This window comes from Salvelinus namaycush, chromosome 32 (assembly GCF_016432855.1).
Source record: "Salvelinus namaycush isolate Seneca chromosome 32, SaNama_1.0, whole genome shotgun sequence".
In the NCBI taxonomy this organism is placed as follows: domain Eukaryota; kingdom Metazoa; phylum Chordata; class Actinopteri; order Salmoniformes; family Salmonidae; genus Salvelinus; species Salvelinus namaycush.
The window spans coordinates 18,619,140-18,645,772 of record NC_052338.1 but is presented as its reverse complement, the minus strand read 5'-3'; the positions used below and the strand labels follow the sequence as shown (position 1 = coordinate 18,645,772).

The 26,633-nt window shown below is 43.2% G+C and overlaps 1 protein-coding gene across 3 annotated transcripts; it reads right to left on the bottom strand.

The window, feature by feature from the left end:
• Positions 1 to 4,914: 4,914 nt before the first annotated feature.
• On the bottom strand, positions 4,915 to 18,978 carry LOC120026716 (serine/threonine-protein phosphatase 1 regulatory subunit 10-like). Of its 3 annotated transcripts, none has more exons than XM_038971424.1 (17): positions 18,965 to 18,978; positions 16,825 to 18,784; positions 14,181 to 14,289; positions 13,916 to 14,002; positions 13,535 to 13,722; positions 13,217 to 13,300; positions 12,961 to 13,101; positions 12,601 to 12,709; positions 12,177 to 12,301; positions 11,234 to 11,355; positions 10,776 to 11,094; positions 10,206 to 10,452; positions 10,034 to 10,109; positions 9,552 to 9,788; positions 9,197 to 9,326; positions 7,411 to 7,782; positions 4,915 to 7,179 (listed from the first exon to the last, which is right to left on the bottom strand). In XM_038971424.1, exons 3-17 carry the CDS (start codon positions 14,285 to 14,287, stop codon positions 7,016 to 7,018), a joined length of 2,508 nt encoding a protein of 835 aa, XP_038827352.1. In that variant the 5' UTR covers positions 14,288 to 14,289; positions 16,825 to 18,784; positions 18,965 to 18,978; the 3' UTR covers positions 4,915 to 7,015. The 3 variants fall into 3 exon arrangements, with proteins under 3 accessions (XP_038827352.1, XP_038827354.1, XP_038827353.1); XM_038971426.1 differs by lacking the exon at positions 18,965 to 18,978 and having other exon boundaries at positions 16,825 to 16,895; positions 17,356 to 18,957; XM_038971425.1 differs by lacking the exon at positions 18,965 to 18,978 and having other exon boundaries at positions 18,487 to 18,957.
• Between the last annotated feature and the right edge of the window lie 7,655 nt (positions 18,979 to 26,633).

The window sequence follows — 26,633 nt, the reverse complement described above, 5'->3', positions numbered from 1 at the left end:
TCATAGCCAAGCAATAAGAGGTTGAGACAGCAGGTGCAGTAGAGAGAGAGTCGAAAACAGCAGATCCGGGACAAGGTAGCACGTCCGTTGAACAGGTTAGGGTTCCATAGCCTCAGGTAAAACAGTAGAAACTGGATCGGCAGCACGACCAGGTGGACTGGGAACAACCAGGAGTCGTCAGGCCAGGTAGTCCTGAGGCATGGTCCAAGGGCTCAGGTCCTGAGAGAGAGAGAGGAGAGAGGAGAGAGAGATGGGAGAATTAGAGGGAGCATTCTTAAGTTCACACAGGACACCAGATAGGACAGGAGAATTTCACCAGATAGGACAGACTGACCCTAGCCCCCAGGCACATAGACTATTGCAGCATATATGCTGGAGGCTGAGACGTAGGGGGGGGGGGCACTGTGGCCCCATCTGACGATACGCCCGGACAGGGCCAACCAGGCAGGATATAACCCCACCCACTTTGCCAAATCACAGCCCCACTAGAGGGATACCTGAGACAAGGTTGAGTATAGCCCACAAAGATCTCCTCCACCGCACAAGCCCGAGGGGGCTCAAAACCGGACAGAAGATCACGTCAGTGACTCAACCCACTCAAGTCGAGTATAGCGAAAAAAGCCTGGCACGACGTGACCCACCCCTCCTTGGGGCGGCATGGAAGAGCACTAATAAGCCAGTGACTCAGCCCCCATATTAGGGTCAGACTAATATGAGAATCGCAGTGGAGAGAGGGGAGTCGGCCAGGCAGAGACAGCAAGGGCAGTTCGTCACTCCAGTGCCTTGCCTTTCACCTTCGCACCGTCGCACTAACTGAAGTTTATTTAGTGGTTTAACAGGGTAGCTGGAGAGTAGAACATTGCAGTAGTCTAATCTAGAAGTGACAAAAGCATGGATTAGCTTTTCTGCATCATTTTTGGACAAAATGTTTCAGATTTTTGCAATGTTACAAAGACGGAAAAAAGCTGCCCTTGAAATATTATTGATATGTTCGTCAAAAGAGAGATCACGGTCCAAAGGGATGCCAAAGTCCTTCACAGTTTTATTTGAGACGACTGTACAACCAATATGATTAATTGTCAGAGCAAACAGCTATCAGGTATGAAGGTAAGACCCAGATGCAGACAACGTCGAATTAACAATGGTTTAATAATCCAACCGGGACAGGGAATAGACAGGTCAAGGCAGACAGGGATCAGTAAACCAGAGGTGGGGCAACAGTACCGGACGGCAGGCAGGCTCAGGGTAGGCAGAGGTCAAGAATCCAGAGGTGGGGCAAAGGTACAGGTTGGCAGGCAGGCTCAGGGTCAGACAGAGTCGTCAGGCAGGCGGTCTCAGAGTCAGGACAGGCAAGGGTCAAAACCAGGGGGGCGAGAAAAAGAGAGACTGGGAAAAGCAGGAGCTGAGAAACAAAACCGCTGGTTGACTTGACAAACAAGATGAACTGGCAACAGACAAACAGAGAACACATATATAAATACACAGGGGATAATGGGGAAGATGGGTGACACCTGGAGGGTGGTGGAGACAATCACAAAGACAGGTGAAACAGATCAGGGTGCAACACAGCAGATCTCTTTTTTTCTTGAGACCTAGAACTAGCATCTCTGTTTTGTCCGTGTTTGAAAGCAAACAGTTTGCCACCATCCACTTCCTTATGTCTGAAACACAGTCTTCCAGAGTAGGCAATGTTGGGGCTTCACCATGTTTCATCGAAATGTACAGCTGTGTGTTGTTCGCATAACATTGAATGTTGACATTGTGTTTCTGAATGACATCACCAAGAGGTAGAATATATAGTGAAAACAATAGTGGTCCTAACCTTGAGGAACACCGAAAAGTACAATTTATTTGTCAGAGGACAAACCATCCACAGAGACGAACTGATATCTTTCTTACAGATAAGATCTAAACCAGGCAAGAACTTGTCCGTGTAAACCAATTAGGGTTTACAATCTCTCCAAAAGAATGTGGTGATCGATGGTGTCAAAGGCGGCACTAAGGTCTAGGAGCACGACGAAAGATGCAGAGCCTTGGTCTGACGTCATTAAAAAGTAATTACCACCTTCACGAGTGCAGTCTCAGTACTATGATGGGCTCTAAAACCAGACAGGAGCGTTTCGTATACATCATTTGTCTTCAGGAAGGCAGTGAGTTGCTGCGCAACAGCTTTTAACATTTTTATTGAGAGGAATGGGAGATTTGACACATTTTCTGGGTCAAGGTTTGGCTTTTTCAGGAGAGGCTTTATTACTGCCACTTTTAGTGAGTTTGGTACACATCTGGAGGATAGGGAGCCATTTTTATGTTCGACATAGGACGGCCAAACACAGGAAGTAGCTCTTTCAGTAGTTTAGTTGGAATAGGGTCTATCAAGCAGGCATCTGGAAGGTATAAAGGCCATGACTATTTTCGTGAATGTTTTGAGAGATACAGGATTAAAAAACATGAGTGTCTCCATTGATTTTAGGTCCTGGCAGTTCTGTGCAGACTCAGGACAACTGAGTTTTGGAGAAATATGCAGATTCAAAGAGGAGTCTGTAATTTGCTTTGTAATGATCAGGATATTTTCATCAAAGAAGTTCATGACTTCATCACTGCTGAAGTGAAGGCCATCTTCTCTTGGGGAATGCTGCTTTTTAGTTAACTTTGCGACAGTATCAAAAATAAATGTTGGATTGTTTTTATTCTCCTCAATCAGGTTAGGAAAGTAGGCTGATCGAGCAGCAGTGAGGGCTCTTCGATATTGCAAGGTACTGTCTTTCCAAGCTAGTCGGAAGACTTCCAGTTTGGTGGAGCGCCATTTCCATTCCAATGTTCTGGAAGCTTGCTTCAGGGCTCGGGTAGGGAGCTAGGTAGGGAGATAATTTCTTGTGACAAATGTTTTGGTTTTTAGAGGTGCGACTGGATCTGGGGTATTACGCAAGGTTCAATTTAGATCCTCAGTACAGATTTCTGTACTCCAACGTCCTTGGGTAGGTGGAGGGAGTCTGGAAGGGCATCTAGGAAACTTTGGGTTGTCTGAGAATTTATAACGCGGCTTTTGATAATCCTTGGTTGAGGTCTGAGCAGATTACTTGTTGTGATTGCAAACGTAATAAAATGATGTTCCAATAGTCCAGGATTGTGAGGAAAAACATTTAGATCCACAGTTTTTATTCCACGGGATAGAACCAGATCCAGAGTATGACTGTGGCAATGCATAGGTCTGGAGACATGTTGGACAAAACCCACTGAGTCAATGATGGCTCAGAAAGCCTTTTGGAGTGGGTCTGTGACCTTCTCCATGTGGATAGTCACCAAAAAATTATAATATTATCTGCCATGACTACAAGGTCCGATAGAAATTCAGGGAACGCTGTACACGGCCCAGGAGGCCTGTAAACAGTAGCTATAAAAGTGCTTGGGTAGGCTGCATAGACTTCATGACTAGAAACTCAAAATAATTAAAACATATATATTTTTATATATACACATTTAAATTTGCAGCAAAACATTTTTAGAATCTCTTCTGCTATTGCGGGATGCAGATGGAGATAGGGTCACTGGAGGAGAGGCCTCATTTAATTTAGTAAATTCATTAGGCTTAAGCCTTGTTTCAGTCAGGCCAATCACATCAAGGTTATGATCAGTGATTAGTTAATTGACTATGACTGCCTTGGAAGAGGGATCTAACATGAAGTAGTCCTATTTTGAATTGAGGCATTATCACAGTATCTTTCAGAAATTATTTTCAGTGAGATTGCTAAAGCAAACACTATCATGTTTATATTTTCACGACTTAGATCGAGGCACAGACACTGTCTCAATGGGGGAAACTAAGCTGACTACACTGATTGTGCTAGCAGCAGACAGCCTGCCGCCTGGCCTGCACCCTATTTCATTGTGGAGCTAAAGGAGTTAGAGCCCTGTCTATGTTGATAGATAAAATGAGAGCACCCCTCAAGCTAGGATGGAGTCCGTCACTCGTCAGCAGGCCAGGCTTGGTCCTGTTTGTGGGCGAGTCCCAGAAAGCCGGCCAATTATATATTTTGGGAGGGGCAGAAAAATGATCAACCAGCGATTGAGTTGTGAGCTCATCACTCCCCTAACTGGCAGTGGGCCAGAGACAATTACTCGATACCGACATATTTCTAGCTAATTTACACGCTGTAGCTATGTTGCGCTTCTGAGCTCTGTTTCATCTAACATCGTTGGTGCCCACATGGATAACAATATCCCTGTACTCACCAGTTTTAGCCTCAGCCAGCACCATCTTCAGACTAGCCTTAACGTCGGTAGCCCTGCCCCCTGGTAAATGGTGCACGATCGCAGGATGATTATTTTTAAGTCTAATACTGCGGGTAATGGAGTCGCCAATGACTAGGGTTTTCAATTTGTCTGAGCTAATGGTGGGAGGTTTGGCAGCTCAGACCCCGTAGGAGACATGAGAAGGCTCGACTGCTGAACTCGTAGCTTAAATGGGGAGAACCAGTTGAAAGTTTGTCTGCAGAATGAGTGACACCGGTTGAGCATGCCGACAGCATTTTTCTCTCCAGAAGCCTTGAGAAAATTGTCCGGCTGCCGGGGGGCACATCCTTTACTAACGATTGCGTCTGAAATTGGGCTTGCAACTCGGTTTACCCTCACCCATAAGGCGAGAGTTTTCCTGCATATTATGAGTACAGCGACTGTAATTAGATGGCATTGCGTTAATTTCACTACTTAGCTTTTTCTGCTGGTGAAGGACCTGTAGAACCACGCCCAGAAACTGTCCGGGGTTAGAAAGTTGAATAAAAAAAAAAACTTAGAGCGAGAACAAAACCAAGCCAGTGGTAGATTTGTTAATTGCAGATTCTTGATTAAACGGTTATTAAAAGTTTGGCACATAGCCAAGTAGCAACAAACAGTACAGCAGCACAGGGACAACGCGGATACATTCATTTTAGGGCATTTATTAATACATGTACAAAATAAATGGATACAAGAATTTAACAAAAATGTGGACCTAATTGGAGAGATCCAACTCATCAGTATCATATCAAAATAAAAATGCAATAAATCCAACCCAAAACAAAATTTGACATAATTATAGTCCCACAAGAGACATGAAGGCCACGGTTTTCACAGAAAACACTTTGAATTAGTTGACCCAGAGAATGATTCCTTAGTTTTACCCTGTTGGACATTTAACACTGACCGAACACTGAAGCCCATACAAGCTAATACAGGCCTGTGTGTGAAGAAGCACTTATATAAAAGGGGACTGTGTGTCTGCCACATGGCATCCAACCATCCTTTTTGTCACATGGAAGAGATATATACTCCTGGTGGTACAGGTTATACAGTTGTTGAAATATAAAAATCACAGAGGCTTCCATTAGACCAGAACTTCATTCACTATAATGTACTCTTCTAGGTAAAAGGCTCAGTCAAACCAAGCAACGCTTTTTCCTGTTGTTCCCTCTCCTGTGATAGGCAGACCACTAGTACTCACTATCAGAAAACTTTTTCCTGTTGTTCCCTCTCCTGTGATAGGCAGACCACTAGTACTCACTATCAGAAAACGCAACACGTTTGTTCGTTCAGTGCGTAGGCATTCATCTATGGATGGTTCAGTTAAACTTTCTCTTAATACTGTTTCATTCATTTGATCTTGAGGGTAACTGTTTGAAGCAGGCCTTTCTAGAGCAGGAGCTAGATAGTAGTAGAACAAGCAGCGTGGTGGGTCCTGTCCTGTCAGCCAGGCTGCCTGGTGAAAACAACTTGGATTTGGCCCTCAACTTTCCTTTTAAAGTGCTTCCAAACTGATAACGCTCTTGCCTATGGGGAAGTTGGCAAACAACATCAAACAATATTACAATTATTTGGTCGACTTCACATTCATTGTCTTGTTTTCTGTTGAAATCCTACGGTAGAAAAAGTGCCATGTCTTTCTTGCATGCCACTTGGCCGTAAATAGGTTTTAAAATGGTGTACTGACCATTGTAATTTGGCCATGTCTTTCTGACTACAGTTTGAAAACTCAGGACCACAGCGCTACATTCAGTCATTCAGGAGGGAGGGCGGGGCTTAGACTCATTCTGGAGCTGACGGTTAGCTAAAGATCCTGTCTGTCAGGGAAACATGGTCCAATAGGCACAGCCAGGGCAGGAGTGACGCTACACAACTACAGAGCAGAATGATGGAAGTGTCATTTAGCTTCAAGAAGTACAACTCAATACTGGGGAGGTCCTGGAGATGTTTCTATTGATTTGCCATCTTCATTGCTGACCTCTTAGCTCAGTGCTGATTGAAGTAGTAGACAAAGATGTAGAGACTAGTGCATTAGACAGGGCTGGCTGATAGGCTATATGGGAAAGTGACAGACCGCAACCATAAGTCATAGTGGTCATAGTGTCTGGTTACTGTACATCTTCATCAACCTGAAGCAACCGTGTTAAAAATGATCACAATAAAACATTTATACAAACATACTAAATGATCATCTCACAGCTATAGCAGTACCTATACTTTTACAAAGCCAGGGCATGAGAGTCTGTGTATTCTGGTGTACAAGCAATGTCCTCTGTCCCTGATCAAGGGAGTTTGAGCGAGCAGGGCAAACAAAAATGGACGTAGGAAGTCGAGAATTTCTTGGGGGGACATATTGGGTTGGTGTGGGGAGAGAGGAAGTAGTAGATAAATGTCTGATTCTGCCCTGTATATTCAGTATCTTCCTCTGCTACTGGTGAGCCTTCATATCAAAGTCCCAGTCACACAGTAGGAGAACAGTAGTGGAACTGCTTCTTCAACAGACCTGCAGAAAAATCACATTGAGATTACCAGACCAGAGCAGCTGTTAAGGCTGCAGGACTCAGCCTTGTCTGTCTCTCACATTGATGGTCACATTCGACTGTCTTTCTAGCCTGGTGGGCTGTCTGTCTCTCTGTTCCAGTGGTGAAACTAAATCAGCAGCTCATGAATTCAGAGTTCTGCCACCTAGTGGTAGTATCAGGGTATTGTCACGTCTTAGTGTTCGAGGTGTGTCGGTGGTCTAGTGCCCGTGTTGGGGCCCGTGGTCATTGTACTGGTTGTGGGCGGGGTGGTTGGGGGGCAGGGGAGGACCGTTGACGCCAGGGTGGTAGAAAGCACAGTTGCTCTCGTAACGGCAGTTTCCTTTCATCATGAAGTGGCGACACACTGGCCTCTTGGACATGTCTGAGAGGAGAGAGAAAAGAACAGAGTTAGTACACAACTAGCCAGGCAAACGTCTGTACTGACTGCATCAAGGCTAGAAGATGGCAAACGGAAATCAACTTCGTCTTTACTTTTATTGCACTACAGTGGGGCAGTCCTACATGGGCAACAGGGTGGTGTTTCAGACTGGCCCTATATGTCTAAAATAAATAACATTTGTAGAAGGAACATTCCCTTTCTAAGTCAACTCACCTCCCATGTTGTGTCCTCCTCTAGGCCCCCCTCGTCCTCTCCCTCTGAAGCCCACCTGTTCCCCTCCTCTCCCTCGGCCCCCTCGGTGGAAGTGGCCCCCTCCGCCCCGGTGTGGCCCCCCCCTCATCGAGTCGTCCCCCCAGTAGTTGCTGTTGTCTCCTCCGTGGCCCTGGGGTGGCGGGGGCCCCATCATGCGGGGGTTGGCGTTGAAGCCAGGGGGTCCATGGTTGTGTGGGGGCGGAGGATGGTTGTAGTGGGGGCCTCCAGGGCCCAGGGGCTTGCCTGCAGGAGGGTACCCCACTCCGTTCATGGGCATGCCCATGTTGGGCATGTTGTTCATGCCTGGACCGTGGCCCAACAGGCCTTGGCTCACTGTGGAGGAAAGACATACTTTAACAACCATTCTAGTACGCATATCATGATATACAGTTAAGAGTAGGAGGAAATGTAAGAATACTTGGTTTGTGTTAGAACTAGAGAGAGGAAGGTGTGTATTTATTATGGATCCCTATTATGGATCCCTATAAGGCAGCAGCTACTATTCCTGGGGTCCAGGAAAATTAAGGCAGTTATACATTACAGTACATTCACAACAGATTTCACAACGTATTAAGTGTGTACCCTCAGGCATATCTACAACACAAAATCAATGTGTACGTGTGTGTATAGTCCGTTTGTTATTGTGTGTTTGTATGCATGTGTCTGTGCCTATGTTTGTGTTGCTTCACAGTCCCTGCTGTTACAAAAGGTGTATTTTTTATCTGGTTTTTACATCTCATTTTACTGCTGGCATGAGTTACTTGATGTGGAATAGAGTTTCATATAGTCATGACTATGTAGTACTGTGGGCCTCCCGTAGTCTGTTCTGGACTGTGAAGAGACCTCTTGTGGCATGTCTTGTGGGGTATGCATGGGTGTCTGAGCTGTGCGCCAGTAGTTTAAACAGATAGCTCAGTGCATTCAACATGTCAATACTTCTCACAAATACAAATAGTGATGAAGTCAATCTCTCCTCCACTTTGAGCCACGAGAGATTTACATGCATATTATTAATGTTAGCTCTCTGTGTACATCCAAGGGCCAGCCGTGCTGCCCTGTTCTGAGCCAATTGCAAGTCCCTATTTGTGGCACCTGACCACATGACTGAACACAAAACTAGGGCCTATAGGACTTGCCTTGTTGATAGTGTTGTTAAGAAGGCAGAGCGGCGCTTTATTATAGACAGACTTCTCCCCATCTTAGCTACTACTGCATCAATATGTTTTGACCATGACAGTTTACAATCTAGTGTTACTCCAAGCAGTTGTCTCATCAACTTGCTCAATTACCACATTATTCATTACAAGATTTAGTTGAGGTTTAGTAAATGATTTGTCCTAAATACACTGCTTTTAGTTAGAAATATTTAAACTAACTTATTCCTTGCCACCCATTCAGAAACTAACTACAGCTCGTTGTTGCAGTCATTTCAGTCGCTGTAGTAGCTGAGGTGTATAGTGTTGAGTCATCCGCATACAGACACACTGCCTTTACTCAAAACCATTGGCATGTCGTTAGTAAAGATTGAAAAAAGGGGCCTAGACAGCTGCCCTGGGGAATTCCTGATTCTACCTGGATTATGTTGGAGAGGCTTCCATTAAAGAACACCCTCTGTGTTCTGTTAGACAGGTAACACTTTATTCACAATATAACACATACCTTTTTCCAGCAACAGACTATGATCGATAGTGTGTTGTGTAGGGGGTCCGTGTGTGCTTATGTGTGTGTTGTAAAGGTTTGTGTGTACCTCCGGGCGGGGGTCCGGTGGGGGGGCCCTGGTTCTGGGTCTGCTGTAGAGAGCCCAGCAGCTGTTTGATCTTTTCAGAGAAGTCTGGCTGCTTGATCAGGTCCTCAGTAGACTGTCCACCACTAGCTCCCTACAGGAGAGGGAGGGAGAGGTTAAGCCAAATCATGACAGACTAAAATAAACATCACAGATACACTGGTTACAGGGCTTTTCCGGGAGTTCCAGAAGTTCTGTTTTAAAACAGTTACGGTAAACACATTAATACTTGAAATCATCCAATCATAAAGTTTCTCAATGAGATTACATAATGGCAGGGTTACAAAAACAGGATTAGTTCATGCTTTATATTGCTTACCATGATGGAGGTGAGTAACTCCTGTACGTTAACGGAGGGGTTAGCGGGGGCACCAGGCGTGCCCTGGGCAATGTTGCCTAGGTTACTCAAAAGGTTGTTGGCCCCCAGGTTGCCCATGAGGTTGGCAAGGACGGGGGGCAGCTTGGAGCCCTCCACCCCTCCGGGGCCCACGCCAGAGCCAGGCTGGGACGACGTGTCCATGGGCTCCATGTAGCTGTCATCCATCATGGTCGAGTCCTGGAGAAGAGAGGGAGTTAGTTCACTGGACACAGAGGATGTTTGGAGCATTGAGCGTTGTCTTTATGTATTACAGGACTTTAGCACTTTTTCAGATACAAAACTCTTAGAGTAAAAGTCAAAACTGATAACACTTGTGTAATGCTTCCTATTTTATGTTCAAAACGTTTGGTTGTGCATTCATTTTAGTTGAACACATCTTTCAAACGGCACCAAAGTGATTGACAGAAAAGGGTATATCCCACCTCGTCCAGGGGTATGAGGCGTGGTGGCATGGGTTCGTAGGCCTCAGGCTCTGGTTCATGGGGGCTGTCAGGAACACTGAGGAGAAGAGACAGGTGAGTTTCACTTTGAGCACCTGGTAACCCACTAGGCTATAGAGATCCATATCATTTTAAGGCGTGTGTGAATCCGTACCTCTCCTTGGTGAGGAAGATCTCCTGCAGAATGCCCGTCTCGCGGTCCCTCTGTGTGAGTCTCTCTGTGCTATTGGCACCAGCGTTGACCAGGGGGCCGGTGAGGGCCAGGGGCCTCGGGGGGCTCCAGGGGACGCGCTCCTCCATGGAGTCGTGGGACAGGCGCCTTGCCATCTCAAACGTGTGGCGGTCCATCATCATCTCGCGCTTCGCCGCCTCGCCAAAGTCCTTGACCTTGTTGACGTTGACTGGAGAGGGAGATAGAAGGAACAGGAGGAAGGAGAAAGGTGGAGAATGAGAAGGTTAGCCATGGCACACAACAGGGATGTGATCACGACAAGATAGAAAAGCAGGGGGGTTGAAGATAAATTACAGAAAAGCAGGGGGGGGAAATCACATCCCTACACAAAGACTACATTTGACTTTTCTGTTAAATTTAAAGTGTTGAGCATGTCTTTATTGGGCTGTTGGCTATCTAGTTTGACTATACAACCACAGTTTAACGTGCAATTACACACAACACCGACCGAAGAAATTGAATTGAAGTTACCGTTAGTTTTTGTTCTCTCACCTCTCTCGGTCTCGTCCAGGTCGAAGTAGAAGTACTGTGTGAGCTGCTCCTCCTCGGCCCAGCGCACGCTCTTCTTCTTCTTGCCCTTCTTGGTCAGCTGACCCTCCTCTTCGCCACGGGGTTCAGCCAGGGCGCTGGGCTTCTCGCTGCCCGTGTCCATGGCCTCTGGGTCGTCGGCGGGCACGGGTGTGCCGGGTTGCTCCAGGTCTACCGGGACCTCGTGGGGAGGGGTGGTGGAGGCCACCTGGGTCTCTGGGGACGAGGGCTTGGTGCCGCCCTGAGGTGACGGATAGTGAGGTTTACCCTCGAATGGACACGGCTGAGAGGAGGAGGGATGTAAAGAGAGAGAGATGGGTGAATACTCAATTCCATTTGCACAGCCTTCCCATAGATTCAGGTGTAGAGTCAGAATAGCAGAGAGTAGACTGTGCTGTCTGGTCAGGAAGTTATGTGTTTACCTTGTTTGATGTGGGAGAGACAGCTTTGGGGTCTCTCCCTTCCCTTCCTTTCTTCTTCTTGATCTTGATGAGAGAAACAGGGGCGGAGTTTAGGGCATCCAGGAAGCCTGTACCCTCAAGGGCTGCAGAGAGAGGAGGGTACCTTAGTGATGTCACTAACAGTCAAAATACTGCAGGTTTCGTAGAGGGGGAGATGGGTTTCAAAGTGTGTACTACACACATCACGCTATTTTCTCAGGGGTAGGGTACAAAACATGTCATGTGAAAGAAACAAATGTTTGCTTATGCTCTGAAACTGTTTGTATACTCTTAGTTTACTGCAATGTTTCAGTCTTGAAGACCTTCCAGTAGTGGAACATTTACAGCAGTGTGTGGGTATCTACCAGGGTTGAGGAGGTCAATTCAATTTCAATCCAGTCAACTCAGAAAGTAAACAAATTTTTTCATAGACAAGTACTTAGGATACTTGGAATTTCACTTAACTCCCTGAATTGAAAAGGAATTGACCTCAACCCTGATATATTCTCCACGTTGAGGGGTTAGGTCTAATCTACTCCACGTTGAGGGGTTAGGTCTAATCTACTCCACGTTGAGGGGTTAGGTCTAATCTACTCCATGTTGAGGGGTTAGGTCTAATCTACTCCATGTTGAGGGGTTAGGTCTAATCTACTCCATGTTGAGGGGTTAGGTCTAATCTACTCCATGTTGAGGGGTTAGGTCTAATCTACTCCATGTTGAAGGGTTAGGTCTAATCTACTCCACGTTGAAGGGTTAGGTCTAATCTTCTCCATGTTGAGGGGTTAGGTCTAATCTTCTCCATGTTGAGGGGTTAGGTCTAATCTACTCCACGTTGAGGGGTTAGGTCTAATCTACTCCACGTTGAGGGGTTAGGTCTAATCTACTACTGTACATGCAGTGAAGGGGTCAAAAAGAAAGTACATACCGATTTCTGTTGAGGTCTTACGTTGTGCCGGGATGATCTTCACCTTGATCTCCTTGGTGTGGTTAGGAGTGGTGTTGAGGGGTTTATACTTCTTCTCCACAGGGGGAGGGTCCAGAGGACCAAAACTGGTAGAGAGAAAGACAAGAGAAACATGTCAAATTTTACTCCATAGGACCCAAACTGGTAGAGAGAGATACATGGGAGAGGTTCAGTGAGTAATAGTTCCAATATATTCATTGCAAATACATTTGCCAAAGACAGGTTTGGTCAATACTCTCATTAACCACCTAGGGGGAAGCACTGAGCAGTGTTTTATGCTGTGGTTAGGCAATATTTATCCTGTTATTGCCTGGTAAAACGCAGAAGGACGATGAATATACACAATATGAACAAAGCTGTTATTACTGTCTGAAGTGTAGGTTACCTGGGTCTCTTGAGGACTTGGGCTGGTTTGATGTTGTACTTGTCTCCCAGCTGGAGGGCCACGGGGGGCTTCTTGACTGGGACAGGGGTGGGAGCATCCATCTCCAGGCCTGGAAGACAACAAACAGGACAGGGTCAGATCAGGATATTATATAGTCCTACATCCAGCACTTTTGCAACAGCAGGAGCTTCATCCCTACAGCCAGAAACACAATTACTTCTTCATTTGCATATTGCTGTTGCCTGTCTTCTATCGAAGGACAACCTTATACACAGAATCATATTTTGAAAATTAAACTTTTTTGTGATAAACTGTGGACAGAGTGTGCGTGTAGTTTGACAAGATGGCAGCGTAGTGTACCTATGGAGCGGATCTTAGCATGGCTGGGAGCGTGAGCTTTGGGCTTCTCCCTCTTCCTCTCCTCCTCCGCTGCCTTCCCTCCATCAGCCGCCTTCACCTCTCGGACTGGCACTTTCCCCTCCTCCTTCTTCCGCTTCTTATCTGAGAGAGAAAGAGACAGGATGTTATGTAAACTAAGAGATTACAGGGGAGCGGAGAGTTAAAGAGAGGAAGAAAGTAAAAATGAGGGAACGAGGGATAGGACAGTAGTAGTTACCTGCAGGAGAGGTGGCGGAGACACTCTGGGAACGGATAGTGGCCATCCAGCCATCCACCAGCCCAGCAGACAGCTTCCTCAGCTCTGAGAGACAGAGAGACAACATTAGTTGCACATCAACCTCACACTGTCATAAAACAATTTACATCTACTGCACAGATACCACCACTAGGAACTGTATCATCTTGAATTTGGGTTTGTGAGAAAGTGAGTTACAAATAAAATGCTAAACTATTTCCTCACAGAGGTCTATTTAGTCAGCTCAGTGTATTGAAGAGGGTGGACCGCAAGGGAAATTAAAGTTGTTTAAAAACATACCCTCAGTCTCTCCAGTCTTGCTGAGCTGCTTGACCAGCTTGGCAGTGTTGTTCTGTTTCAGGTGGTCTACAGTGAGGGGCAGTTTCTGCAGCGTCAGCAGGATGAGCTGTAACAGGGGGGTGTTGTTGCTAGATTTGGAGTAGGTCAGCCACGCGTTCAGCAGCTTGTAGCCTCCCACTCGGATAAACCTGGATGAAGGGATGGAAGAGTCAATCAAATTGAATCTAAATGGCCCATTTTCACAAAGCGCTTTACAGTAATCCGGCCTAGACCCCCAACCCCCCAAAGAACAAGCAGTAGCACAGTGGCAGAAAACTCCCTAGTGAAGTTACTAAACAAGTTACTAAACAATAAATGACATAAAATGGGAGTAGAGCTTACCTGTTGAGAATGTCATGGGACTTGGTCTGCAGTAGGATATTCAGGTACATACACCTGCTCACCATCTTGTGAGAGCCCTTCATGAGACTGTGGAGAAAAGACCCCAAGAAAACCAACGGTCAGAACAAAAGAATGCTACCATTACGGTTTACACTGGCAACTCAAAATAATTAATGAAAAACACTAAACAGTAAAAGCTGGGAAAATGTTATACAAGTTCAAAAGCACATCATAAAAGTAAAAAAAATGGCAGTATGTTAATTACCTGAAAACTTTGGGGACTCCCTCCAGGCTGCGGAGCTCTCCATCTTTCCCCAGCAGGTTCTCTACTCCCTTTAGGACCTCTCTGGGGTCCACTGGGCCCACCGCCATCTCTGCTCAGAGAGGAAGAGACAAACATACTTAACATACAGGATATCGTCAAATCAAATCGTATAACTCTGGCGCTTACTAAACAGGTATTGTTATAGTCTCTTTCAATGTGCCGCTAAAGTGATATTTGCACTAAACTGCATCCAGGCATGTCAGATTTGACTTTGTTTTGGGAGGGCTCCTTGGAACTGACACCATCCGTCCATCTCTAAATCCTGCAAAAAGTTACGGCTTACAGACAATTCAACTTAGGTACTAAACCATAAGACATCTCCAAACTTCACTCTACCACACGACCGACCAAGGCTGAAATCCATACTGCAGTTTGTACTGTTTCCTTCTAGCTACAAAGCCGAGAGTAACATCACAATGGGCCGAGGCCTACGGCAAAAATACCCACATTGCTAGATCTTCAGCCACACTGAAATCTGTTAAAACAAGGAAAAGGGGAGCAGTGACAGGCCCAACTAACCCCTCAGCCAAGCTGCTGCCTTCGCATTCCAAATTATGTACCAGTGAACACCACGACTAACTGACGTGTTGCGTCAATCTTTAAAAAAAAATAATTTGCATTTGATTTTCACCGGAGGGATGGATTGGCCTGTTCTGTGGGGTTCTTCTCATAGCTGAGGGAGAAGAGGTAATGCCTGACAGAGCCTACTGTCCCTGTTCTCCCAGTAGCTCCAGGAGGATTCCCCTAAGACAGCAGGGTAGAGCCTAATACAAAGACTGCTTATAGGTCATGCTGCTAGTTCATTTTCTTTGTCAGTAATTCAACAGAGAGAGAAAATATGCAAGGAGTCAGTTCAACACAACACATGATGAGAAAATGACAGGTTGGGCTGTAGTTTAGAATAGGTTCATGTGGACTTCCCCCAAGGGCGGCGCAATACATTCAAGTAGCTATGCTTTATTCAGATTATTAAAACATTACAAAAGAAGTTTCAACAAAACCTTCCACCCAATGATTGCCTTCATAATATGTACAACATAAACAAGTTCATGGTAAGTGCAAATTAAAAACAGATGAGTGATTAGGCTTGGATATGAGCAAACAACCAGTAAACCTACAGTGGATGGGGAAATGAGCCATTGGGCTGAGGAGCAGCCTTGTCAACCTGCCATTTGTACTGTTCTAGTCTCAGAAAAATAACCTATTGAATGTCAACGGTGACGAGAGCTGTAGAAGCTAGAATACTTTACTGATGCTGTTCTGGTAACAGAGGAGGATGCTAGTCTACGTCGTGTGTGTGGGTGGAAAATACCATGAGTAGCTTTCCCCTCTACTAATAAGACACATATTGGAAGCTAAACACTGAGGCACACACACACAAGGAAGGCCCTCAAACTGAAAGGCTACAGGTATTCAGTTTCAGGCTTGCGGTGCACTGAACTGGTGGTTGGAATGACTGACCAGCTCCTTCACTGATAGAGAAGGGTGCAGTCATATTACCAGTAGTCTCAGGTAGCACAGGAACTCCAAGGAATAGTTGGTTGAACAGAGCACAGAAGAAGCCTATTCTAAGACAAATGCATAGTACTATTAATTTCAGTTATCTAAGGAACATATTTAACTATTTGTGTGTGTGTTTGTAAGTATAAATCATTATTTTGAAAGCAATATTGAAGTTATTTGAATTGATATTGTAAGTATTGGTTTTGTAAGTGGTTGACCTCACACATACATCCCTCAAAGTGTATAGGACCATTGTGGAGCCAGTATGTTAATTGCCTATGATTAACATTAAAATAAAGGGAATATTTAATCTGAAGCATTATCAAGGACAATCCCCTTGGTTCAATGATCTCCCCCCATGGAGCAGTGGATGAACGTTTTAGCATTTACTGCCACCTATAGCTTAGTACAAGGAATTACAAATTGTATCAAATGTACAAGCACTACACCTCCATGCAAATGTAGACAAAAGAAATCCACAAATTTCAAAGTACTAATGAATGAATACATGTATCAAAGCGAATTTATACAAAATATATATATATTTTTTAAAAAGTCATTCACCAAACGAAAGTAATTTAATTTGGCTATGAATATATTTGAAATGTATACTTAAGCTGAGCAGGAGATTGGCTCAAGTACAAGTGGGTGGTTAAAACAAGAACAATAGTTAACGGAAAATACTGACGTCATATTACTGTGCCATAGAGAGAACACTAGTAGACCGACCTCAGTTGAGGATCCAGCGACTACGGCTGGAACCTTTACGTATAAAACTAAGTCAAATCTCCACTAACCTATTAAACCATTGCAGTAAAATATAATTAGAATTTTTGCTTAGCCTTGCTCAAACCCAATCTATGCGTAAATCATAACACTAACAGTAGGGGTGGGACTTCTGCATGCATTTTTCTCATTGTTCAGTGCATAACTGAACCCTTATCATGTTAATATTTTAAAAGTCATTATAATATGGTTATGACTATGTTCATTATCATATACTTTGAATTACTGTAACCAAGTATTGCTTGGATAGTATTTCATTTTGAAATGTCATGTGAGGAAATCAGTTTGGTCTTACCCGTTTAACTGTTGTAGTAGAAGTTTTATATAGTCTCAGAACTCCACAACACGGGACATAACACACAACTCCTGAAAATGTCACAACTGTTACACACAGTCAATAGAATGAAGTTATTGATAAGACAGCCTAGTAAAGAATAATTCAATGGGGGGGAAAGTCAAGTAAATTAATATTCATACACACACACACACAATTGCTTTGCTGTATTTACTCAAATATATAGCAATGCAGTTGAAAAGGGTATCACATGTTATTATTTAGCTACAATGTAACAAATACTTGTCACACTTGCTCAAAACCCTGCCAATAGCAAGCAATTTTTTGTTGACATATTAGTTTTAACACTGGTCAACAATCATTATATAAAATAAAAAACACTTTTGTCCTATGGGGCTAATGTTACTGCTGTTTGTAGCCTACACCAAGCAGATATTCCAAAAATAAATTACTAGTCACAAATAGAAAATAATTGAGGGAAAGCATGTAGATAATCAAATTACTGAAACTGTATATGCCTTACAAACGCACCATGTTAATGATGGTTAAATAATTAAATATCACGCAACCGGGAGTCCTTTATGACAAATGGCATGTCATTGCAATGCACGCCCTACCATACCACTAGAATAAAGATCCCACTCAATGACCGAGTTCAGGCTAGGGTAGTTCGGGAAAAACTAACCCGTGATACACCGAAAATATATCTAGGCCCTGCCCTCTTTTGTTAACTGCTTCGTGGCTGCAACAGCCTCGAGAACATAAAGAACAATGTATGCCAGCTAACCCGGCCACAACACAGCTAGCATACTATCACATTTGCACGGCCGGAGAATCATTTACAATTAACAAAAAACAACGAGAAGGTATCTAGCTGTAACGGCTACACATGCGATAAGGACACCGCGAGAAGAAAGTCGTTCCGCTATTCTGGGAAGCCAACACATGACTGTCGCTCCATATAAACACAGTAGCCATTATTGCTGCATGTTCTGGAAGGACAAAACGACAACAAGCCCGCCATTTTGATGTAATTCCGACAACACCGGTCTGCCTTTTGTAATATTTCGAATGGACATTTCCCTCCCTTGCGCATTTCAATAAGGCAATCTTTATCCTCAGATTGCCGTATACATATCGTACACCTGGGGAATTGCCGTATACATATCGTACACCTGGGGAATGTATTTCCTGCTCTAACTATATCGACGATACAACGTCAAGTATCGCAAACTACCAAATGGATGATTTTTCCAGTGAAGTCCGTAATCTTCAATCTAAGCAATCTTTATGTATAGATTGCGGTTGGTGTAAATTCCAAGGATCTCTCCCCTATTTAGTAGACAAAAAAAACATCCAGATTCATAAGCAAAAAATATTTCCTACGGCAATCTTTATGAGTAGATTGCTTATGATTAACTTAAAACATGTGTTAGTTTATTTGTATCAGTCTCACACACAAAGAAACTGAGCGTTTCCACTCTGCACTTTCCTGTGTGAGCTCATAAACTATCGTTAGCGTTCGCTGCATTTGAATTGCAAAAAGCTAGCTGACCACGTACGGAGACAAACTAGCACACTTGACATTATCCTAAATCTACGACTAAACAATGAGTAATTTCGTGAATTTAGGTTCAGATTGCTTTGAAAATAAACACTTACTATAAATACTTCAGCGTCTCGAGTAGCTATATTTCTACTGTATATTGTGCTTTACAGCAACAGATCTCTTGTTACATCAGTTTTATATCGTTAACCGTCATGTTTTTATAACGTTAACAATCTATGGCTGGAACAAACTGGTTTATGGGCGGGGTTGTGGCAGCTAAAAACTAGCTTTTCCTTCTGGAACAAACTGGAGGCAAAAATAGTAATCAAATGTCCATTACTTGAAGAAAAAAAAATGTTTTTTTTGAATAAATGTTCAAAGTCCTCGACAGCCACTCTTCAGACAAAATACCTGAAGGAAAAAAAAGAACAAACAAAACGAAAAATACATTTAAGATACATTCACTTGTTTTCTTCGTGTGTTCATACACACCTTAATCTTAAAATAGCTTTGATGGATTATGATTAAAATAAATAATTGCGCAGTCGTTTTTGTTCCAAAACTAGCAGTATTTCTTTCGACGTTACTCACCTCAGAACAAATCCAGGAATAAACTGGAAGGGGAGGGGCTTGGTATTTATACCCTGTGACGTTTTTGACGTCATACGCGTTTTCGCGCATGCACTTTCTGGGTTTTTCATGGTAACAAAATGGAGTTTTGGTGACGCGCTGTTGTAGAACGACCTTCATCAGTGTTTTCTATATGTGCCTTCAAGGATAGAAAGATGGCGCTGCACGTTTTGTACATTCCTTTTTCAATTTACCTCACATCCCAAGTCTATTGTTGCTTATCTAAACAAATTGTAATGAGTACCAGTGCTAACTCACAAAATATGGTGCTTGTATTAAGTTACAATATCACATTTGGGTATAAATTCGAATGTAATATTTTTACAAAATGGCTGCGATGCACTCGAGCATGCTGCCTGCCACACCCTCGGACACTATCAACACCTTGCCGTTTAATTTAAAATGATTAAATGAATAATTAACTAAAATTCATAAAATAAATGAATTGGAGTCCAAATTTCAAAGTCTTTGACCATGCACAAAAATAAATGTGCTAATTGCCCTTTCACCTGTAACCTTTCAACCCTCAGTTGTGAAAGGCAAAATGGCAGCGTCCATACCAAGTATTGGAAGGATTTTATTCCGTGTATCCGCTTTACTTCACAGAATATTCGGCAGAATCTGGTATTTGACTATTATTGTCTATAGTACGTCAGATAAGCAAAATCGTGGACGTCTGCTGCACACATACATCACGAAACAGTGACCGAGCTAAAGTAACGTGTTACCGTCGGCTAATAAACACTAGCCAGCTACAGCTAGCGAAGTTACAGAGCTAGCTAGCTAGCAACATAGCTAAATACATACCGGTACTTTTTAAAATATGTTTTAATATATATATATTTTATTAACAACAAATCAATACAGAAAGTACATGAGGGAACACAAGTATATATAGATTATATACAATGGACAATCGAGCTAGGGGGTACAATATCACATTACAATTACACAAGGACCTTAACAGCTTTTTTGTTAGTAGAGTATTTAACTGTCTTAAAATACAGTTCGATTTCTTTTTGTAGGGTAAGAAAATTTGTTTTTTTTGTTTGTAAATGTACATTTGTGTATATGAAATTTGGCCAAAAGAATAATGAAATGAATTACATAAAAATGTTTCAGCTTATTTCTATTGTATGTAAAGAATCCAAGCAGTACATCTCTCCACAATAGTGTAAAATCTTCATAAATGTGTTCAATTATAAATCTACTGATGTCTTGCCACAGTTTTCTTACATGAATACAATGCCAAAAAAGATGCAACACTGTTTCTGGGTGGTCATTACAAAAGGAGCAATTTGAGTTGATGTTTTCCTTAAACTTCTTCATATAGTGGTTGGCAGGATAATATTTATGAATAATTTTAAAGGAAACTTCCTTAATTTTGTTAACAAGTAGGTATGTGTGTGGCAACATCCAAACTTTTTTCCAAAAGATATTATCAATAAATCCATTCCAATAAGGCATGACATAAGATATAGACATAGGTATAGATAGATCCTGCTGAAACAAGGTTCGTAATCACTCTGTTGTTGAATGGACCAAAAGAGAAACAAATCTTTCCTACTGATGAGTCAACAGGGTCAATAGAAGGTAGGCTCTGAGGGTCAGGTCTTGACACGTTCCTGAATAACAGAGCAACACCTGAGGGAATGGCGTCTAAAACAATTGCAAAATCTTTAGGTGTTACAGGGACCTTGTAAAGTGATAAGAATTCCTTATAACTGAGTAAAAGACCCTCTGTATTTACCAGTTGGCTCACCAATAGGATATTATTTTGGAACCAATATTCTAAAAACAAAGAAGTATTTTTACACAATATATCCCGATTATTCCATATATAATATCTGTGTGGAGAAAAATTGTGTTGATAAATTAAGGACCATGACAAGAAAACCTGCCGATGAAAAGCAGAAAGTTTCACTGGAATTTTGTCAATATTATAATTGCAAAACAACATGAAGTTAAGGCCACCAAAAGTAGAGAAGACATGATGAGGAATAAAATTCCAGATAGAAGTGGGTCTTTTTAGTAATTGTTTTATCCAATTGATCTTAAAAGTATTATTTAAAGTAGTAAAGTCCAGAAAATTCAGTCCACCATTCTCATAAGTGTTCATTACAACAGTTTTCGTAATGTAATGGGTACGGTTTCTCCAAAGAAAGTTGAAAAGCATCTGGTCTATCTCCTTGCTTATATACTTATATACTTATATACTGTCAAGATATAAAGATAGAGCGCCATTTGTTAGTCTAGAGATACCTTCGGCCTTGGTTATTAGGACTCTACCTTTTAAAGATAAGTCCCTCTGTAGCCATTTATTTAGCTTCTTCTGGGTATTTTTAATAAGAGGGTTAAAATTTAGTAAGCCTCCAGACTTCTGATCCTTTGTAATGGTTATGCCTAAATATGTAAGTTCTTCTTTTACTGGAATACCATAATATGAAGGTGTCACACAATCTTTGACAGCTATGAGTTCACATTTATTAATGTTAAGATATAGACCAGATGCTTTGGAAAAGGATTGTATCACATTGATCGATATGGGAATTTGGTTGCCGTCTTTCAGAAAAAGTGTTGTATCATTAGCCAGCTGGCTTATAATAATTTCTTTACCAGCTATGGAAATACCTCGTACAGGACTATTATTTAAAGAAGTTGGGTGATTAATAAAAACAGGTACGGGGAGATAGGACAAACTTGCCTAATTCCTCTCTTTAACTCAAATCTAGGTGAGGTGCCATATTTCAATTTGATAGAGCTGTTACCATTTGCATAGAGAGTCTTAATAGCCTTACAGAACAAATCCCCAAAGCCAAGTCTCTCAAGGGAGTGGAAGAGAAACTGATGCTCTACTGTGTCAAATGCTTTATAAAAATCTAAAAATAATATGAAGCTATCCTCAGTTATTAGGTCTGAGTAATCAAGTATTTCTAATAATAGTCTGACATTGTTAGATATATGTCTGTTCCTCATGAAGCCAGACTGTGTTTCATAAATGACTGCATCCAGGACTTCTTTAATTGTTTTTGCAAGTAGTATGGCTAATATCTTATAGTCATTATTAAGAAGACAAATTGGACGCCAGTTATCGATGAGCAGCACTTCTTTTTTAGGCTTAGGTATCAGTGTTATTAACCCCTGAAAACCATTTGGAAAAAGTTGAGGGGTCTGAATGCTTTCCGAAGGCAATGTATGTGTTCAATTTATGTAATGCGAAAACAATTCTATGAATGAATCTGAATCAACCATGCTTATTTCAGCAGGTGATATCTACATTTTGGCGGCAGGTAGCCTAGTGGTTAGAGCGTTGGACTTATAACCGAAAGGTTGCAAGATCGAATCCCCGAGCTGACAAGGTAAAATCTTGTCGTTCTGCCCCTGAACAAGTCAGTTATCCCACTGTTCCTTGAAAATAAGAATTTGTTCTTCACTGACTTGCCTAGTTAAATAAAGGTAAAAAAAATAAGAAAAATGCTTTCTGGTTTCATCGAAATAAGTTGTCTTTGATTTGATGAATGATGAATTTACACAGTTGACACAGCCAGGAATCTGAGAGGCTGCCAATAGGTGTTTAAGTGATGAAAACCTTTCTGCATAAAGTAACATCTGGTTCCAAACCAATACTTTTTGCGAGGTTTGAGGTAACCAAAGTGCCACATTTATATTGTTATTCTACATTTTTATCCAGGAGTGTCAGAAACAGAAAAAGTAACTCAATCAGGCGATTGGCGTTGCTAGAGACCAGGGTAAGTTCAGCCTCTGTGACTAAGGAGCAGAATGCTGGAGCAGTACAGACATATCTATCCTCTAAGTCTTTGAAAGTTAACAAGTTAACAGATCAGCGACCATTTCGACTCCCACCGTACCTTCTCCGCTATGCAATCTGGTTTCTGAGCTGGTCATGGGTGCACCTCAGCCACGCTCAAGGTCCTAAACGATATCATAACTGCCATCGATAAAAGACAGTACTGTGCAGCCGTCTTCATCGACCTGGCCAAGGCTTTCGACTCTGTCAATCACTGCATTCTTATCGGCAGACTCAATAGCCTTGGTTTCTCAAATGACTGCCTCGCCTGGTTCACCAACTACTTCTCAGACAGAGTTCAGTGTGTCAAATCGGAGGGCCTGTTGTCCGGACCTCTGGAAGTCTCTATGGGGGTGCCACAGGGTTCAATTCTCGGGCCGACTCTTTTCTCTGTATATATCATTGATGTCGCTCACCAGAAGGTGACTCTCTGATCCACCTCTAAGCAGACGACACCATTCTGTATACATCTGGCCCTTCTTTGGACACTGTGTTAACAAACCTCCAAACAAGCTTCAATGCCATACCACACTCCTTCCGTGGCCTCCAACTGCTCTTAAATGCAAGTCAAACTAAATGCATGCTCTTCAACCGATCGCTGCCCGCACCCGCCTTCCTGTCAAGCATCACTACTCTGGACGGTTCTGACTTAGAATATGTGGACAACTAAAAATACCTAGGTGTCTGGTTAGACTGTAAACTCTCTTTCCAGACTCACATTAAGCATCTCCAATCCAAAATTAAATCTAGAATCGGCTTCCTATTTCACAACAGAGTATCCTTCACTCATGCTGCCAAACATACCCTCGTAAAACTGACTATCCTACCGATCCTTGACTTCGGCGATGTCATTTACAAAATAGCCTCCAGCACTCTACTCAGCAAATTGGATGTAGTCTATCACAGTGCCATCCGTTTTGTCACCAAAGCCCCATATACTAACCACCACTGCGACCTGTATTCTCTCGTTGGCTGGCCCTCGCTTCATATTCGTCGCCAAACCCACTGGCTCCAGGTCATCTATAAGTCTTTGCTAGGTAAAGCCCCGCCTTATCTCAGCCTTCTGGTCACCATAGCAAAACCCACCCGTACCATGCGCTCCAGCAGGTATATTTCACTGGTCATCCCCAAAGCCAACTCCTCCTTTGGCCACTTTTCCTTCCAGTTCTCTGCAGCCAATGACTGGAACGAATTGCAAAAATCACTGAAGCTGGAGTCTTATATCTCCCTCACTAACTTTAAGCATCAGCTGTCAGAGCAGCTTACCGATCATTGCACCTGTACACAGCCCATCTGTAAATAGCCCACCCAACTACCTCATCCCCATATCGTTATTTATTTTTTTGCTCCTTTGCACCCCAGTATCTCTACTTGCACATTCATCTTATGCACATCTATCACTCCAGTGTTAATGCTAAATTGTAATTATTTCGCCACTATGGCCTATTTATTGCCCTACCTCCCTAATCTTACTACATTTGCCCACACTGTGTATAGATTTTTCTATTGTGTTATTGACTGTACGTTTGTTTATCCCATGTGTTGTTTGTGTCGCACTGCTTTGCTTTATCTTGGCCAGGTCGCAGTTGTAAATGAGAACTTGTTCTCAACTGGCCTACCTGGTTAAATAAAGGTGAATTAAAAAAATAAAAGTACAGTAATGAAGAATGACATTTTTTGTGACCAGTGCAGCGGTTCAACAATGCCACCAAAAGAGAAACTGCAATTCTCTACAATGTATAAATATTGTCCATATTTCCAGGGCTGCTACCCGTCCAGGTTCCTCATGTGGACTTCTCAGGGGAGGACTATTCCAACCCCCATGACGCAGTTGGCTCAACCCCTCCATGACACCATGCAGCCAGACGAGACTGAAGTGGCTAAAGTCTAGAACACAGGTGTCAAACTCATTCCACGGGGGCCGAGTGTCTGCGGGTTTTCGCTCCTTGATTGATGAATTAACATCACTAATTAGTTAGGAACTCCCCACACCTGGTTGTCTAGGGCTTTATTGAAAGGAAAAACCAAAAACCTGCAGACACTAGGCCCTCCGTGGAATGAGTTTGACACCCCTGGTCTAGAAGACCTAGAAGACCTATTTGACATAGACTAGGGCATACCAGAGGAATCATGGTGAAAATATTTTATTTATTTGGCTTTCTGGAAGTAGTAGAGCCCTATGCATGAAAGCACTGCCATTTCCTGGTTGCTAAAATTCTAATAGTTTGTCTAATTTCAGTTTGTGATTAAACAACTGCTGTGAAATATATTTTCCTTAATCAAAAATATAGTATTTTCAGCTGTTTGAAGCTGGTATACAAAAATAAAAGATTCAAAAATATATCTTAAGCACAGAAATAGCGCACATAGAACAGAACTACCACTTCTTGGACTTGCTTTCAATGAGAATGACAGATCTATAACACTTCTATGTGAATTTGGTCAGGTAGCCCAAAATCACATATTGCAGATTTAAAACAAGTTATACACTGCTCAAAAAAATAAAGGGAACACTTAAACAACACAATGTAACTCCAAGTCAATCACACTTCTGTGAAATCAAACTGTCCACTTAGGAAGCAACACTGATTGACAATAAATTTCACATGCTGTTGTGCATAGTGCAACACACAAGTGGCTCAGGTAGTGCAGCTCATCCAGGATGGCACATCAATGCGAGCTGTGGCAAGAAGGTTTGCTGTGTCTGTCAGCGTAGTGTCCAGAGCATGGAGGCGCTACCAGGAGACAGGCCAGTACATCAGGAGACGTGGAGGAGGCCGTAGGAGGGCATCAACCCAGCAGCAGGACCGCTACCTCCGCCTTTGTGCAAGGAGGAGCACTGCCAGAGCCCTGCAAAATGACCTCCAGCAGGCCACAAATGTGCATGTGTCAGCATATGGTCTCACAAGGGGTCTGAGGATCTCATCTCGGTACCTAATGGCAGTCAGGCTACCTCTGGCGAGCACATGGAGGGCTGTGCGGCCCCACAAAGAAATGCCACCCCACACCATGACTGACCCACCGCCAAACCGGTCATGCTGGAGGGTGTTGCAGGCAGCAGAACGTTCTCCACGGCGTCTCCAGACTCTGTCACATCTGTCACATGTGCTCAGTGTGAACCTGCTTTCATCTGTGAAGAGCACAGGGCGCCAGTGGTGAATTTGCCAATCTTGGTGTTCTCTGGCAAATGCCAAACGTCCTGCACGGTGTTGGGCTGTAAGCACAACCCCCACCTGTGGATGTCGGGCCCTCATGGAGTCTGTTTCTGACCGTTTGAGCAGACACATGCACATTTGTGGCCTGCTGGAGGTCATTTTGCAGGGCTCTGGCAGTGCTCCTCCTTGCACAAAGGCGGAGGTAACGGTCCTGCTGCTGGGTTGTTGCCCTCCTACGGCCTCCTCCACGTCTCCTGATGTACTGGCCTGTCTCCTGGTAGCGCCTCCATGCTCTGGACACTACGCTGACAGACACAGCAAACCTTCTTGCCACAGCTCGCATTGATGTGCCATCCTGGATGAGCTGCACTACCTGAGCCACTTGTGTGGGTTGTAGACTCCGTCTCATGCTACCACTAGAGTGAAAGCACCGCCAGCATTCAAAAGTGACCAAAACATCAGCCAGGAAGCATAGGAACTGAGAAGTGGTCTGTGGTCACCACCTGCAGAACCACTCCTTTATTGGGGGTGTCTTGCTAATTGCCTATAATTTCAACCTTTTGTCTATTCCATTTGCACAACAGCATGTGAAATTTATTGTCAATCAGTGTTGCTTCCTAAGTGGACAGTTTGATTTCACAGAAGTGTGATTGACTTGGAGTTACAT

Bases quoted from the DNA above. Each gene is read 5' to 3' on its own strand.
- LOC120026716 (XM_038971424.1), bottom strand. From the start codon at position 14,287: ATGGCGGTGGGCCCAGTGGACCCCAGAGAGGTCCTAAAGGGAGTAGAG. The intron at 14,003-14,180 runs GTAATTAACATA...TTTTCTCCACAG, and splicing joins GGAGTCCCCAAAGTTTTCAG to TCTCATGAAGGGCTCTCACA. The intron at 7,180-7,410 runs GTGAGTTGACTT...CTCTCCTCTCAG, and splicing joins AGGAGGACACAACATGGGAG to ACATGTCCAAGAGGCCAGTG.